General features: G+C 45.5%; 1 protein-coding gene across 1 annotated transcript; it reads left to right on the top strand.

Moving 5' to 3' along the window:
• The first annotated feature begins 10,102 nt into the window (after positions 1-10,102).
• On the top strand, positions 10,103-13,868 carry LOC123137563 (bifunctional nitrilase/nitrile hydratase NIT4). Its single transcript, XM_044557373.1, has 5 exons — positions 10,103-10,529; positions 11,650-11,829; positions 12,504-12,797; positions 13,039-13,320; positions 13,538-13,868. The coding sequence occupies exons 1-5, from the start codon at positions 10,391-10,393 to the stop codon at positions 13,666-13,668; spliced, it is 1,026 nt and encodes a 341-aa protein (XP_044413308.1). The 5' UTR covers positions 10,103-10,390; the 3' UTR covers positions 13,669-13,868.
• The last annotated feature ends 866 nt before the right edge of the window (positions 13,869-14,734 follow it).

The raw sequence follows: 14,734 nt of genomic DNA, 5'->3' as shown, positions 1-14,734 counted from the left end.
TCAAGTTTTGAGTTATTTTGAATATTCTATGGATTTTACCAGTCCACAGAAAAAGAAAAGAAAAGGGATTTACCTAAATGGGCCAAATCTATCGGCGGCAGCGCGCACTGGGCGGGGTTTAGCGCCGAGGCGCAACTGGGCCGGCCCATCGGTTCAGTCGCACGCGCGCAGGGTCCATGCCGGAGGCGTATTTTCCAAGTGTGTCTCCACTTAAATGGAGGGGCCCGCTGACGGGGTCACTGACCTGCGGGGTCCACCCGCAGGGTCGTCTCCCTCCTCCCGCGTGCGACGGTGGAGGCAGAGGAGGCAGGGCCGAGTGCTTGTCGGCGTCGTTCCGGTGGCTCCGGCCACCTCCGGCGACTGCCCGGACTCCGGCGAGCTCGGGAGGATGGGCCGCGTCCACCTGGGGACCTAGTTTCCACCGGGGAGCGCCAGAGCGAGCGAGTTCTTGGCCGCGGCAGGAACAGGTGATGGCGGGGTTCGACACGGCGAGGAAGGCACGAGGAGGAGGAGATGGAGCACCAGGTGAGTTGGCGGTGGTGATGAGAGGGTGCGGGAGTGTTCATGGGGAAGAGAGAGGGGTCAAGGCCCAAGAATTTAAGCGGCGGCCGGCGGCACTGCTCCGGCCATGGAGGTGCAAGGAGAGCACGGGAAGAGCAGTGGGTCGGTCAAAGGATGCGCAAGAGGGAGAGAGAGCAGTTGGAGACAAGAGAAGGCTCGAGGGTGGCCCTATACAGGCGCGACGGGGAGGTGCCGTAGGCGGGGTGCACGGCCACGGCCCGGGGCGTTGCCAGGGGCCAAACGGGCGCTTTGGGGCGTGTCTGAGGTGCTCGTGGGCGTGGTCCAGGTCAAGGGAAGGAGAGAGGGAGAGAGGAGCGAGCGCGAGGCGGGCCAGGGACGCGAGCAGCCACTGGCGGACGCGGGCGGCGCTCGGGCACGCGTCGCAGAGGCGAGAGGAGGGCGCGGGGGCAAGTTGGAGGCCCGCTGGCGTGATGCGAACGCCGAGGCGCGTCGACTAGCGCGCTTGGGCGGCCCGAGGTGGATGAGAGCGTGGTGGCAAGGCTCGGACGCCACTGTAGCGCGCCCCAGAGCAAGCTTTTGGCCGGCATGATCGTGTTTTGCATGCTCTGCCGTGTCCACTTGCGTCTGGCAGCGGAAGTGGGGAGTAAAAAATGTGGCAATGGCATTGGATGCCCTGGGGATCCACTGGAGGGGAGAGGGAGTTGAGAGAGAGTGGAAATGGTGCTGTCCAGAGAAGAAAAGTGGATCCCTGCCCCCCTTCATCATTGCCTCTCGGGCCGGGGAGCACACCAGAGGTAGAGGGGAACTAGGAGGGGTGGTGGTAAAAAGGGGAACTCATGGAGATTAGTGGAAGTGGTCAAATTAGTGTTTTTAGAAAAATCGCAGAAGGTGTTTGTTGTTTATTTGGGCAAGCAGATGAACTCCTCTTGCCATAAGGCTTGACAGGGCCAAATGGCATAAGAAAACAAGTGGTTCCACCAAGATTTAATCTATTTGGGCAAAGTTGCCAATGCAACTTTTGTAAACCCTAGAAATCAACAGAAATGGACTTTTCAAGATTTAGTCATGCAAAGCTATTCTCCTTGATGCACCACTTAGTTTAGTGTCATCATTTGAGGTTCTGAACATGTCCACAAAAGTTGAGATCAAAAGGAGAAAGTTGCCAATGTAAAGTTGTTCAAATTTGGTTCTGGACAGAGAGGGTTTTGGGGCACTTTGATCAAGATATCATTCTCTCCAACTTGTGACATTTGGTCTAGATGAATAAATAGACCATTTTCGCATGTTCACAAGGTTTGACAATATTTGGACATGTTTGGTAATATAAAGTTGCTCAAACTTCAAAATGGACAGAAATGGTTTTGAGGGGATTTCATGGGGTTATAATATTCTTCATGACATGATACTTGGCAAGATAATCAAACATGTCATATGTGACATGCTAGAATTGTCTTGGAATTTTTTGAGAATATTTCCTTTGTAAATGTTTCAAAAGCTTGAAATATCCAGAAAGGGTTTTTGAGGGATTTGACCAATATTTTGAACATGACCATGTGCTGAAACTCTTATGTATGGAAAATATATATCCACTGAGTTTCCCTGATTTTTCTAAAATATTTTTGAAGCTTAAAAATAAGTTTAACCTATTAAAGACCATTTCTGGCCTAAAGAAAAAGCCTTTAAATAAAATAGGAAAATAACTTCTAAAATTATATTTTTGTGGTTTCTGGGTGTCCTATATCTAATAGGAGTCAAATATAATTTTTTAAAGATTTTTCACACCCTTAATTAAGTACTTGTAGTTCAAGTCTCAATTCAGGGGGTTTTGGAAAACCTAATTTAGAAAATACTTTTTGGCCAAAATATTTCTGCAAGAAATTATTTTTATGTCCAACACACATGACATGATCATTGGGCAAGGTTTTGGATGAAGGAGAAGGAGTATAAGAGTTGGAGGATTTATTTGATCTTTAGAGCACTTGCAACCAACACACAAAATCAAATCAAGCAAAGACCTAAACACTCAAAAGTTTTTGTCAAACCACAATTTGTCATGATTTATTAGCTTAAGTGTTGTGGCATGAAAATCAGGATGTGACATGAAAGAACCATAATAACTTAAGTGATGCAAATATCATACCAACAGATGTTCTCTTGATATATACTACTCCCTCTGCAAATATCATACCTAAAACGTCTTTTATTTGTTTACAGAGGGAGTATTTGCATATATTGCAAATAAGCTTATCTTAGTTGAGATTCATAAATATGTCTGAATAACTTATGTTAATCTTAGTTATCATAATAATGATTAATAAATGCACCACACCTTAAGTCATATAGGCAATAGCTTACATGACTACATGGATAATTGCCAGCTGAATGGAATTATACTCTAGCTATTAAACAAAAAATGCATTATTAGCTCAGTGCAATCTCTTTCAATCCTACCAATCCGCGTGTACTCAATTCTTCACACACACAAGTGATCAACTCCTCGAAAAAAATACAAAATCTATGACAGAGAAGAACAAATCACCTGGTGTCATTTCCCTTGGTTGCAGCATCAGAGGACACTTCCCCTTCTCCAACTTGGAGATCTCAAAGCCCCTTCCGCCGCCTGCGTACGAAGAAACAAAATCGACGTTAGCATCACATTATCAAACACACTATAGATGTCGGGGGTACACCGACGCCGAGTCCGATCGAGTCAACGTCGTAACTGTGCAAGTCGATGAGGATGAATGGGATGTTATTGCTGCACGGCAGAATTGCCATCTCAACCACAATCTCAACACATACATGCGAGTAAATAGATCATATATACTACTTGTTCCCCTCGGCTTAAATTTTATTGCTTGGATTAAGGATCTGTGCGCTACTGTTTTTGGCCATTATAGCTCAGTAGAAATTAAGTGAGTACCTATGCACTTAAAAGTCTATCCATGTTAGTATCAAGAACTAACCAAGCCAGCAGAGGAATTTGATTGAGCACCCTACCAATACTGTTGCATTTTAGAACGAACATGATATAACATAAGGATGCATTCAGTTAAGGATATACAAAAATTGGAAGCTCGGTCTTGTGGCCAACAGGATATTTACTTATTAACTGAGAGGTGTATCAATCAATATACAGAAGTTAGCTGGAGATCATTTAGCACATTAGATAAGTGGAAACTCAGTCTTTCCAAGAAGCTAAGATCACAAGACTTGACAAAAAATCAAATTTGTAGCCTTTCTATGTCTGGCAATGGACCATCAGGAAGGTCTAGCACATATACAATTAGTAAATAACCCGAGCATACACGTACAAAAAAGGCATCCAGAGCATACATGTACAGAAGAGGCACAAGCCTGATTGGTACTTCCCCTTAACATCCAGTGGTTTCTTACAGTCCAAAACGGTCACAAAATTGTATCAGTAACATTCTTTGAATACAAATGATCACCAAAATGAATCTCATTCCATGGGATCATGCAATACAACATGAAGTCCAAAAACCAACTATTTACCCACACCATTATATGTACTCCCAAGACATTTAGACAAAATCCAAGGAAAACATGAAGTCTATAAAGAAGAAAATATTTAACTGTAGATGAAGGTTTCCCCTCGCGTCAAGAAGAATTGTCCATGAAATTAGAGGATACCTGGAAGGGCCACGATGTGACCGCCCTCCGGCCACCGCAACCACCGGGACCCGTCCCTCCCTCGTCCGGGATCCCCAGCCTCCTCCGCCGCGAGCTACACCGTTACGGACTTGCTCCTTCGTCACCAGCTCTGCGCTGTCGAGTCCCCTTCCTCATCCACGAACCCCGTTCAAGCTATGCCTCCCTTCAGCCGCAATCTCTCCTCCGTGAGCGAGGGGTCATGGGAGATGAGGCATGGAAGATGTTGTAAGCAGTTGGGCAAGCCCACCACGACGAGAAACACGAAGACGTCAACCACCGCGAGCCACGACCCCTGCAAGTGAACCAAAACTTACAGGTGGGGATCGAGCGGCACTCACCAGTCTCGACACACCAGAACGCAGGGTTCGTTGGTAAAAGACAGATCCGAAGGTTGCTCGGCTCGGATCTAGATTGGGGTGGCGGCAAAGAGGTGCGGTGATGGAGGAGATGGTCGGTGGCTGCCGGGGCTGGGCGAGGGAGGGACATGAAGAAAATATTTCTAGAGAAAAAGAAGAAGACTACGTCCAGCCGTGCGTGGTTTGGGTCGGTATTCATGGGATAGGTATGACAGAAGTAAACCGACTACAGACGATTGGGGGCCACGGGACAGCGACAGAGTCGTCCGCTGATAAATCCCTCGCTAGCTGCGATTCACCAGGAGGCTGGATTTGGTGGGAGCTTAGTCTCTACTCCTAATGGAGCAGTTGGTAGTCTCGCTTCCAGATTTTTTTTCGTCCCACCTCACCCGGTTTTTTTGGTACTTCTTTGGTACTTCCTCCCACCTCCCACCCGTTTCATTTCCCTGGTTTTTTTCGTCCCTCCCCTACCCCACCGGTTTAGTTTCGCGTCACCCTCTCACACAACGAAAAAAATCTTAACGAATCATAACTTTCCATGCGTCACCCTCCCATCAATGCAATTTGATTTAGGAAACATATAATAAATTTTAAGGAAACAAATAACAGACTTTAAAGAAAAATCCAATTTTAAGGAAACAAATCAATCGATCCATCCAAATCAAACGATCCATCTCATCAATGCAATTTGCTTTAGGAAACATATAATGGATGTGAAGGAAACAAATAATAGACTATCTAAATCAATCGATCCATCCCATCAATGCAATTTGATTTAGGAAACATATAATAAATTTTAAGGAAACAAATAACAGACTTTAAAAAAAATCCAATTTTAAGGAAACAAATCAATCGATCCATCCAAATCAAACGATCCATCTCATCAATGCAATTTGCTTTAGGAAACATATAATGGATGTGTAGGAAACAAATAATAGACTATCCAAATCAATCGATCCATCCCATCAATGCAATTTGATTTAGGAAACATATAATAAATTTTAAGAAAACAAATAACAGACTTTAAAGAAAAATCCAATTAACTAATCTCTACTCTTAAAGGCCCCTCGATTGATTTTTGTCCCTCGCTTCCTTTCCCAGCACTTATACAATGGAAGGAATTATAATCCACCTATTTGTTCTCCTATATATCCGTGCAGGCAACACAACATAAACCGGTGAAACAAATAACAGACTTTAAAGAAAAATCCAATTTTTAGGAAACAAATCAATCGATCCATCCAAATCAAACGATCCATCTCATCAATGCAATTTGCTTTAGGAAACATATAATGGATGTGAAGGAAACAAATAATAGACTATCTAAATCAATCGATCCATCCCATCAATGCAATTTGATTTAGGAAACATATAATAAATTTTAAGGAAACAAATAACAGACTTTAAAAAAAATCCAATTTTAAGGAAACAAATCAATCGATCCATCCAAATCAAACGATCCATCTCATCAATGCAATTTGCTTTAGGAAACATATAATGGATGTGAAGGAAACAAATAATAGACTATCCAAATCAATCGATCCATCCCATCAATGCAATTTGATTTAGGAAACATATAATAAATTTTAAGAAAACAAATAACAGACTTTAAAGAAAAATCCAATTAACTAATCTCTACTCTTAAAGGCCCCTCGATTGATTTTTGTCCCTCGCTTCCTTTCCCAGCACTTATACAATGGAAGGAATTATAATCCACCTATTTGTTCTCCTATATATCCGTGCAGGCAACACAACATAAACCGGTGAAAAAAACACTCACCTCGCACGTCCCCCTGCCTGCAATCCCGAAACGCCGCCATCGCTCCAGGCTCCAGTCTCCGCCGTCCTACATCTTGCCCCTCTCCAACCTCAGAGACCTCCGCCACCGCCGCCATCTCGGAACCCCAGTTCAGGGCAGGACTCGGAGAGGGTGTGGCTGTGGACGACGTTGCCGCCGTCGCAGAACCCTAGGGCAGGGCGTGGTCGCGTTGCGGGCAGCGCAAGCGGCCGTGCGTCTCCCCCGTCAGGCTGTCCTCGGCAGGAACTCGGGACCTCCTCCTGACAGAGCTAAGGCCCTCCGAGGTCCAAGTCGCTGTGCGGCGTGCACAGTAATCTCCCCGGCCTACTCTGTCTTCACGTCAATGCTCATGTGCTCCGACCCTCCCCGACCCCTCCCAGCAAGCAGCAGAGTCTCTCGGGTTCGAGCTCCACCGGGCCGCCGGCGGCGGCGTCCATGTTCGTTGGGCGGAGCACAACGCTAGGTTTGAAATTCACCAAGATGCTACTGATGAGGCTCTCCTTCTCCTTTGTTTCGTCTGGGTTTTTTCGTCCCCCCTCCCACCACCCCATCTCGTCTGGGTTTGAAATCAATAAGAGCAGCACAAAGTCTAGGTCCCTGTCTTGGTGGCAGACGGAAGGAGAAGAAGGATTGATATGTATGAGAATATTAATATTGAACTCTTAAAGTTAATGTGGCCCCGTTGCAACGCACGGGCGTTCTTCTTGTTTGTAGTAGTATCTGTGTACCCTTTGTGCATTAGGCGGAGAGACCCTTTTGGTCAAGTCTGGTCGAGCTCGCTTGCTTCGGGCCGAAGTTTGCCATCTACGTGTGGATGGAACGTACTAATCGATCGATAGCATGTTTGGCTCCCGTACTGGTACTGATCACCGAACCATTGATTAGCTGGGACTGGGAGCCGACGAGCCGTACCATGCATATATATGTATAGGACCATTCATATATTCCCAGTAGTAGAAGAGATCATGCTGATTCAAAACCCCGGTGGTTCCAACTAGGGTGGCCGTAAGTAACACAAGACTCAGGGACGAAGCTAAGAAAAAAGTTTGCAGGGATCATGTCTATGGCAGTGAGGTCATCCTCAATCTCTACTTCTAATGGAGCAGTTAGTGAATAGTCTTCACGGTTTATTTTCGCTGGTTTTTTCGTCTCTCCTCCCATCACCCCCTTCCATTCTGGTCCATCGGTTTTTTTTCTCCACTCTTTATTACAACCAGGACTTTCCTAACGTATAACAAATCACGGATCTAACTTCCTTAAATTATTCATATCAATCGGTTCCTTTTATTGGTTCAATTTGTCTTAGGAAACAAATAACAAATTTTTAAGAAACAAATAATAGATTTGAATCTAACTTTCCTAACTTATGTAAATCAATCGATTTCTCTCATTAGTAAAATTTGTTTTAGGAAACAAATAACAGACACGTCACAAACTTTCCTCCCAATAAATAGTTTCTAACATTTGCAAACTTTCCTAATCAGACATGTCACAAACGGGCAGGTACTAATATCATGTTACCAAACAATAAAATCCCATTAGCATAGAAATCAGTTCAAAATCCTAACTTTCTTAAATTTTTACCTTTCCTTCATAACATCCAATATTTCCTATGTTTTCCACCTATTGAAAAAAATCACCCCTCCATCGATATTAGCATTTTTTAGGAATGAGATCTCCGGATTATGATTTTTTTGCGATTCTTTCCAATTGTGACCTCTCCTTCCGCACCGGCTCCTTCTCGCATAATCACCTCCACCACAGCTAGCTGACGCCACCCTAGACCTCTTGCCTCTCCACACCTTCTCCACCACCTCCTTCTCGTACTCCATTGACAATCCCTCCACCACGTTTGTCCACGGCGGTGTCGAGGGCATGGCGCAACGGCGTACCAGTGGTAGAGCAGCGCATAGCAGCAGGAAGAAGCACGCAGCAGGCGAGGCGAGCGGCCGACGGTGGAGGGCAGAGATGCGGCCGGCGTGGCTGAGGGGGCGGCCGGCAAAAGATGGCCGCGACAGGAGGCGGCGCGAGGCAGGGGCGCGACAGCGGGGCGAGCGAAGGGATAGGCGGCAGCAGACGGGGCGAGCGCAGCCAGCGAGAGTGTGATGCGCGGCCAGGGTGTGCGTCGCGCGGGGCACAATGGTGCGGTGGCTGTGGCGAGCGTGATGGCAATGGCGGGCGCGACGGGCGTGGTGTGGCACGTGCGTGGGCATGGAGAGCCAGAGAGGGAGTGGCCCCGCGGGCGCGAACGAAGAGCTGAAGGCTCGGGCATGGGCGCGCATAGGAGCGGGCATGTGCCACGGGGTCAATCCGAGGAGCTCAGTGGGTACCCCTGCAATGGCCGTGGCAGACGACTGTTCTCGGCCAAGGTGAAATACCCAACGAGAGCAAACGAGAGGGGAAACTGGGAAAAGGCAAGAGGAGATCACGGCGGTGTCAATGGCATCCTAGGGGAAGACAGGGGAGCTCGGGGCGGCGTGGATCGAACGGCAATGTCGCGGTGGCCGAAGGTTGAGGATGACGACAACGACGTCGATCTGGGGGTGCTGGACTTGATCGCGTTGGCGCAGACGAAGTAGCGGAGGCATTCGGAGCTCCTCGACAAGCTCCTAGCCAGCAGGGAGGGCAGTGGCCGTGTGGACGGGGTCGGTCATGGTGGCCGTGGCATCTGACTTCGTCCAGATCACTGGGATCGAGCGAGCGAGGAGGAGAAGTGGATCTGGGAGGGGCGTCGAGGAGGAGTGAGGCCATGGGGGCAGGGGAGGCAGGGCGTCACCCTTATCCATTCCCCTTCGATGCCGGCGAGGTGGTCGGGCAGGAGCCCGGCTCTGTAGCGACGGGCTCGGGGAACAGGAGAAGACGACCGTGCGGGGACTGGACCACTGGGCCGGTTCGGTGGCAAGGCCCCGGGGTAGGGGGAATCCCCTTTTTCATCGTCCTTTTGATTTTTAATCTATTCTAATCCGTTTCTCCTTTTTAACACCGTTTTTTATTTATTCGTATATCAACTAAATGGATTTTGTTAATTGTGAAACTATGCACACAATTCGAGCACAATATTTTTAGGTGGCACAAAAAGTTTGGGGCCAAAAGGAAATACATAAAATTTGGTTTATATTTAATTGGTTATTTTAACTACTATTGGACCTCTTATTAATTTGACAAGATTTAATTTTTGGGTCAAATAATGTTGGGCTCAACATGTCAAAGATCAGTAGAATTTATAGAATATGCTGAACATTTTAGTTTTACTGTTTAACGAAATAACTTATTTGACTTTATTTTAAATTTGAATTGGGCTTTGATTTTTATCAAGTGGCAGTTTGGCTTAGCAAGCCTGATGACATGGCATCATTAGGGGGAGGTCACTGTAGCTAACGACTTGTGGTGTTACATAATCTTTCCATTTCTGAAATTTCATTGTTAAATAATTGGGAAATATATCACACTATCCATTAGTTCAGTCAAGCTCACAACAAATCCACACATTATTGCCAATTGAGTAAGTCTTATTGGCAGGGAGAATAGGCTATGTGTGTGTGTGTGTTACAGAGAGAGAGGGAGAGAGAGTGAGGAAGAGGGAGGGGGGAGAGTGTGTGTGTGTGAGGATTTGATGGTAAAAAAGGTCGCCAATGTCGTAATATTGAACTCTTAAAGTTAATGTGGCCCCGTTGCAACGCACAGGCGTTCTTCTAGTAACTCTAGGGATACGACTCGTCAATAGTCAACTCGTCATCCTCCTCCTCTCCAATTTCTTCCTCGTTGGCCGGCCCTGCCTTTAAAAGTCGCCAGTCGCCACGAATGGGCTGGTGCTCCCCATCCACTCCCCGGCAGCTGCTATCCACCGTCGCACTCTTTGCCTTCGGCGCGGGGCTCCTCGCCTACGGCGCTCTCCTCTCCCACGTCCACATCGAGCCCCAGCGCGCACGCACGCTCGCCCGCGATCAGTTCGTCCGCGACTACCTACGCAGGAAGCACGACAAGTAGCCCGCACCCCCTCCTAGTCCGCTCGATTTCTCGCCCTTCCTGTTCGGCGGCGATGGCTTTGTCCCCCGCCAGCGTCGGGCCGGTGATTGCGGAGGTGGAGATGAACGCCGGCGCCGATCAGGGTGCCACCACCGTGCGGGCCACTGTCGTGCAGGCCTGCAGCGTGTTCTACGACACCCCTGCAACGCTCGGTGCGTGCTCCGACCCTCTTGTTTCCTCTTGTTGCCAGTAGCTCGTATGGTGTTCGATCATTTGTCTCGCTCGTGTATCTGTTTGGATCGGGTGCTGAGCGCTAGGTGTTTGCTTGCTTGTCTCACCAGCACGAACTTGCCTTGTTGTAATCGATCAGACTGATGCCTCGAATCGCAAGGATGGTGCACCGATCTGTAATACTCCCTCCGTTCCTAAATTATAAGTCTTTCTAGAGATCCCAATATGAACTACATACGGATCCGTATGCAGTTCATATTGGAATCCGTATGTAGTTCATATTGGAATCTCTAAAAAGACCTATATATTTAGGAACGGAGGGAGTATTATTCTCCCTTCTTATTGTGGTCTTGGATGTATACAAAGGAAGTGCCTTGCTTCCTCAACGTCAGTGGACTAGATGAAAACGGAATTGATAGCTTCTCTTTAATAGTAGTTGGTGTAATTTTCTTAGTGGCAATTTACTAAGTCCCAGTCTTTCTTGCGTGGAAAACAAGTTGTTTGTGTGCTGGTGTGGTATAAAGTATAAACTATCCACTTTGGATACCAAGGGGACAGATGGACATGCCAGTTTTTTTCTTCTCAATTATACATGTGTGGAAGCAATTATTGCTCTACACTTTGTGATTAGGCGGAAGGAGCATTGGATAGAAGTTAGTACCAAAGTTGTTTGTTTTGCCATACAGCTGTGATGTCAATCTTTAAGAAAGCGAACACTAACTTGCAGTCTCCTACTGAGAGATTCCCTTTGGGTCGATAAAATTCGATTATCTATTTGTTTTCTTGCATCTTTTTCCCTTTTATTTCTATGCTATTCCCTATTAAGCAAGATCTATTGAAGAGTTGAGGCCTCATATCATTTTTCTTAGTCTTTTAATTAACAAAGTCATTAATGACTTAACTGCAATAAACGCTGTGCCACCAAATCGAGGGAAGAATAAAATAAATAAATAAATACAGTATTATGCCAAAAGAGTTCAAGGATTTGAAATAGGAAATGCATGTTGGTAGGATATCTTGTACTCCATTTATTTACATGAATTCCTTACAGGACTGGACAATGTTTTGTTGCTGCTAATTTTGTAAATGCATTGTCGACAGATAAAGCAGAGAAATTGATAGTGGAGGCTGCTGGATATGGTTCACAGTTGGTTCTTTTTCCAGAAGTCTTTGTTGGTGGCTACCCTCATGGGTCTACCTTTGGACTGACTATTGGCAGTCGATCTGCCAAAGGAAAAGAAGACTTTCGGAAGTATCATGCGGCTGCCATAGATGTGCCTGGTATTCCAAGATACTGTCAATATATATACTCACTGTACATTGTTTTTCACAATAGTCACCGTGCTTCATCATTTTGCTTGATGCTTATCATTTCCTAGTGTGCATTTTGCTTTTGAGAAATAGAAATACACCTAGAATTAAACTATTTTGTTCGGCTTTGGAACTGTAGATTCAATCCATATGTTGAGCTACAAATTTTGAAGCACACAGTTATTTTTTGATGTGTTACAGTTACATTGACAATATATTTGAACAGTTTAGTGCTAGAAATGAAGTATAAACCACAAAATAATGTAAGACTATGTATCGCTTCTTTTTCCTACATTGTTGAAAAATGGAAAAGCAATCATGGAAAAACCCCTCAAACTTGCTGTTCAGACCACAAGCTGATAAGTTACAACTGGTATTACTGAGCTGAAGTGTGCATGATATTTGGTTCCCTTTTCCGTGCTTTACAGCATTTCAAGAAGTAGAGCTCTTCTTCCAAAAAAAAGTAGAGCTCCATAATTGACAAAACCTTTGCTTTTGACCTTGTTACCTGTATTTGTTAACTTTCTTTGTTATGTGCCTGGTCGATGGTGTAATTCATTATTCACGTACATTTGATTTTTGAATCCAAATCATCACAACAGAGCATAGTGAAAAAGTAATGTGAGCATGCACGACAAATGCAGGCCCAGAGGTTAGCCGCTTAGCTGCATTGGCCGGAAAATACAAGGTCTTCTTGGTGATTGGGGTTGTTGAAAGGGCAGGCTACACACTGTACAATACAGTGCTCTCCTTTGATTCTCTGGGAAAGTACCTAGGAAAACACCGCAAGCTCATGCCTACCGCACTGGAACGAGTATTCTGGGGGTTTGGAGATGGATCTACGATACCTGTTTATGATACTCCACTTGGAAAGATAGGTGCCGTCATCTGCTGGGAGAACAGAATGCCACTTATCAGGACAGCGATGTATGCCAAAGGTATTCCGAGTTCTTGCGACGTAATATGTTTCCCAACCTCAACACTTCCTCCGTTTCAAGATTATTGAATTTTATTGGCAGAAACTGAGATCCCACATAAGAGTTACTAGATTGGCTCAACGCATTAACGTACAAAAGAATGGCAGCATGAAATCTAAAACTAGAGATAAATGCTGACAACGAACCATGACATGTAGTTGAGTTTATATTTTCCCTGACGTGCACTCCTATGCTTATCCAGGTGTTCAAATATATTGTGCTCCCACCGCGGATGCGCTGCCAAGTTGGCAGGCTTCCATGACACACATTGCGCTTGAAGGGGGATGCTTTGTTCTGACAGCAAACCAGTTCTGCCGCAGAAAAGACTTTCCTCCCCCGCCTGAGTATACCTTTGGTGGCCATGAGGAGGAGCCATCCCCAGAAACCGCTGTTTGTCCTGGAGGGAGCGCCATCATCTCGCCATCTGGGACAGTGTTGGCAGGTCCCAACTATGAAGGCGAGGCCCTCCTCACAGCTGACCTGGGTAAGAAGAAACCGATGACTCCCAAGTCTATGCTAAACGCATATCACTTTGGGTACTTATACGCAGTACGACACGGTGTATGGATTTACCTATTCATATGTTTTCAGTAATCTACAGTTATCAGTATTGCAAGCTGTTACCTACATAAATCCGTATTGTGACCGAGACATCACAAGCGTATAAATTCTTACTAGAAACTTGGTGATATGTTTTGCAGACCTTGGAGAAATTGTTCGAGCCAAGTTTGATTTCGACGTCGTGGGACACTACGCACGGCCTGAGGTGCTGAGCTTGACCGTGAAGACCGAACCGAAACACGCCGTGTCTTTCACTTCTACCGTCGGATAGATTCGAGGCCGCAAAGAGGGACGATATTTTGAAGACCTGATGTCCAGTAATCTTCCATAGTCGTGTATAATAAAGTTGTCATCCAACGCCTGTCCGTCGGCATTACAACAATAATTGTGCCTTCATATATTTTTTGTAAAGATTCGGAGAAGATGCTTGTTAGCATAAACAATTAAGGCATGCACATGCCCTGTTTTACAGATCTTGCCATTGGTCATTCTGTACTGGTTTGCTCTCGCTCTCACTCGTAGTCACCGGCCGCCATATATACAATTGCTATCAACTTAACATCTTCTTAGCATACAGGGATGTGGATGCCTACCAAACATCACCTTCCCATTGTACTATGTTTTTTTCAATTTTTTCTTTGATTCAATCACTAGTATATACTTCATCAAAGAAAGGAAAAACATCACTGGTCTATACTACTGTATATTTCATTTTCCTTCACAGCATTTTCCCTTTGTGTCTACTGCAGAGAATATATACAGGAAGGAACGATGAAAGATGGAGGCAACTCGATAAGCATCGCGGCGGCCATGTTTCGTGTACTGTTTTTGGCAATGTAAAGTCTCATGGCTGTCTTAGGGGTTAATTTTGCCCGAACAAATGCCAGATTTATTTAGGCGCAATTATAGTAGTTTTATCCAATGAATGAAGCGGCCTGTGGGGACGGATGATTCGTCTGGCGATCGCTAGCGAACAAACGGGTGATAGCTGGCCGCCTATATATAACGAAAACAGATAGACATTATTAACAAATACTCCTCCATAAAAAAAAAATATAAGAGCGTTGGTTACGGAGAGAGTACGAATCAGAGCATGCTTGGATACGTTTTAGTCCCATGACTAAAAGTAGTGGGACTAAAACTTACTAGTTTCACCCATGCTTGGATCCAAGTACTAAAGAGACTAAAATCTAGTTATTGAGCATTTATTATCCTCCAAACCCTCCAATCCAGAACTAAGGATAGAAATTAAATGAGGAGAGAGAGAGCTAATACATATTTTAGTAGGTTTCCCATGACTAAAAGATTTTAGCCTCAAGACTAGTCCTAGCCTCTCT

The sequence above is a fragment of the Triticum aestivum genome, chromosome 6B, assembly GCF_018294505.1.
Source record: "Triticum aestivum cultivar Chinese Spring chromosome 6B, IWGSC CS RefSeq v2.1, whole genome shotgun sequence".
Classification (NCBI taxonomy): Eukaryota; Viridiplantae; Streptophyta; class Magnoliopsida; order Poales; family Poaceae; genus Triticum; species Triticum aestivum.
The sequence above is the reverse complement of the archived record's forward strand: the minus strand, read 5'-3'. Positions and strand labels throughout refer to the sequence as shown.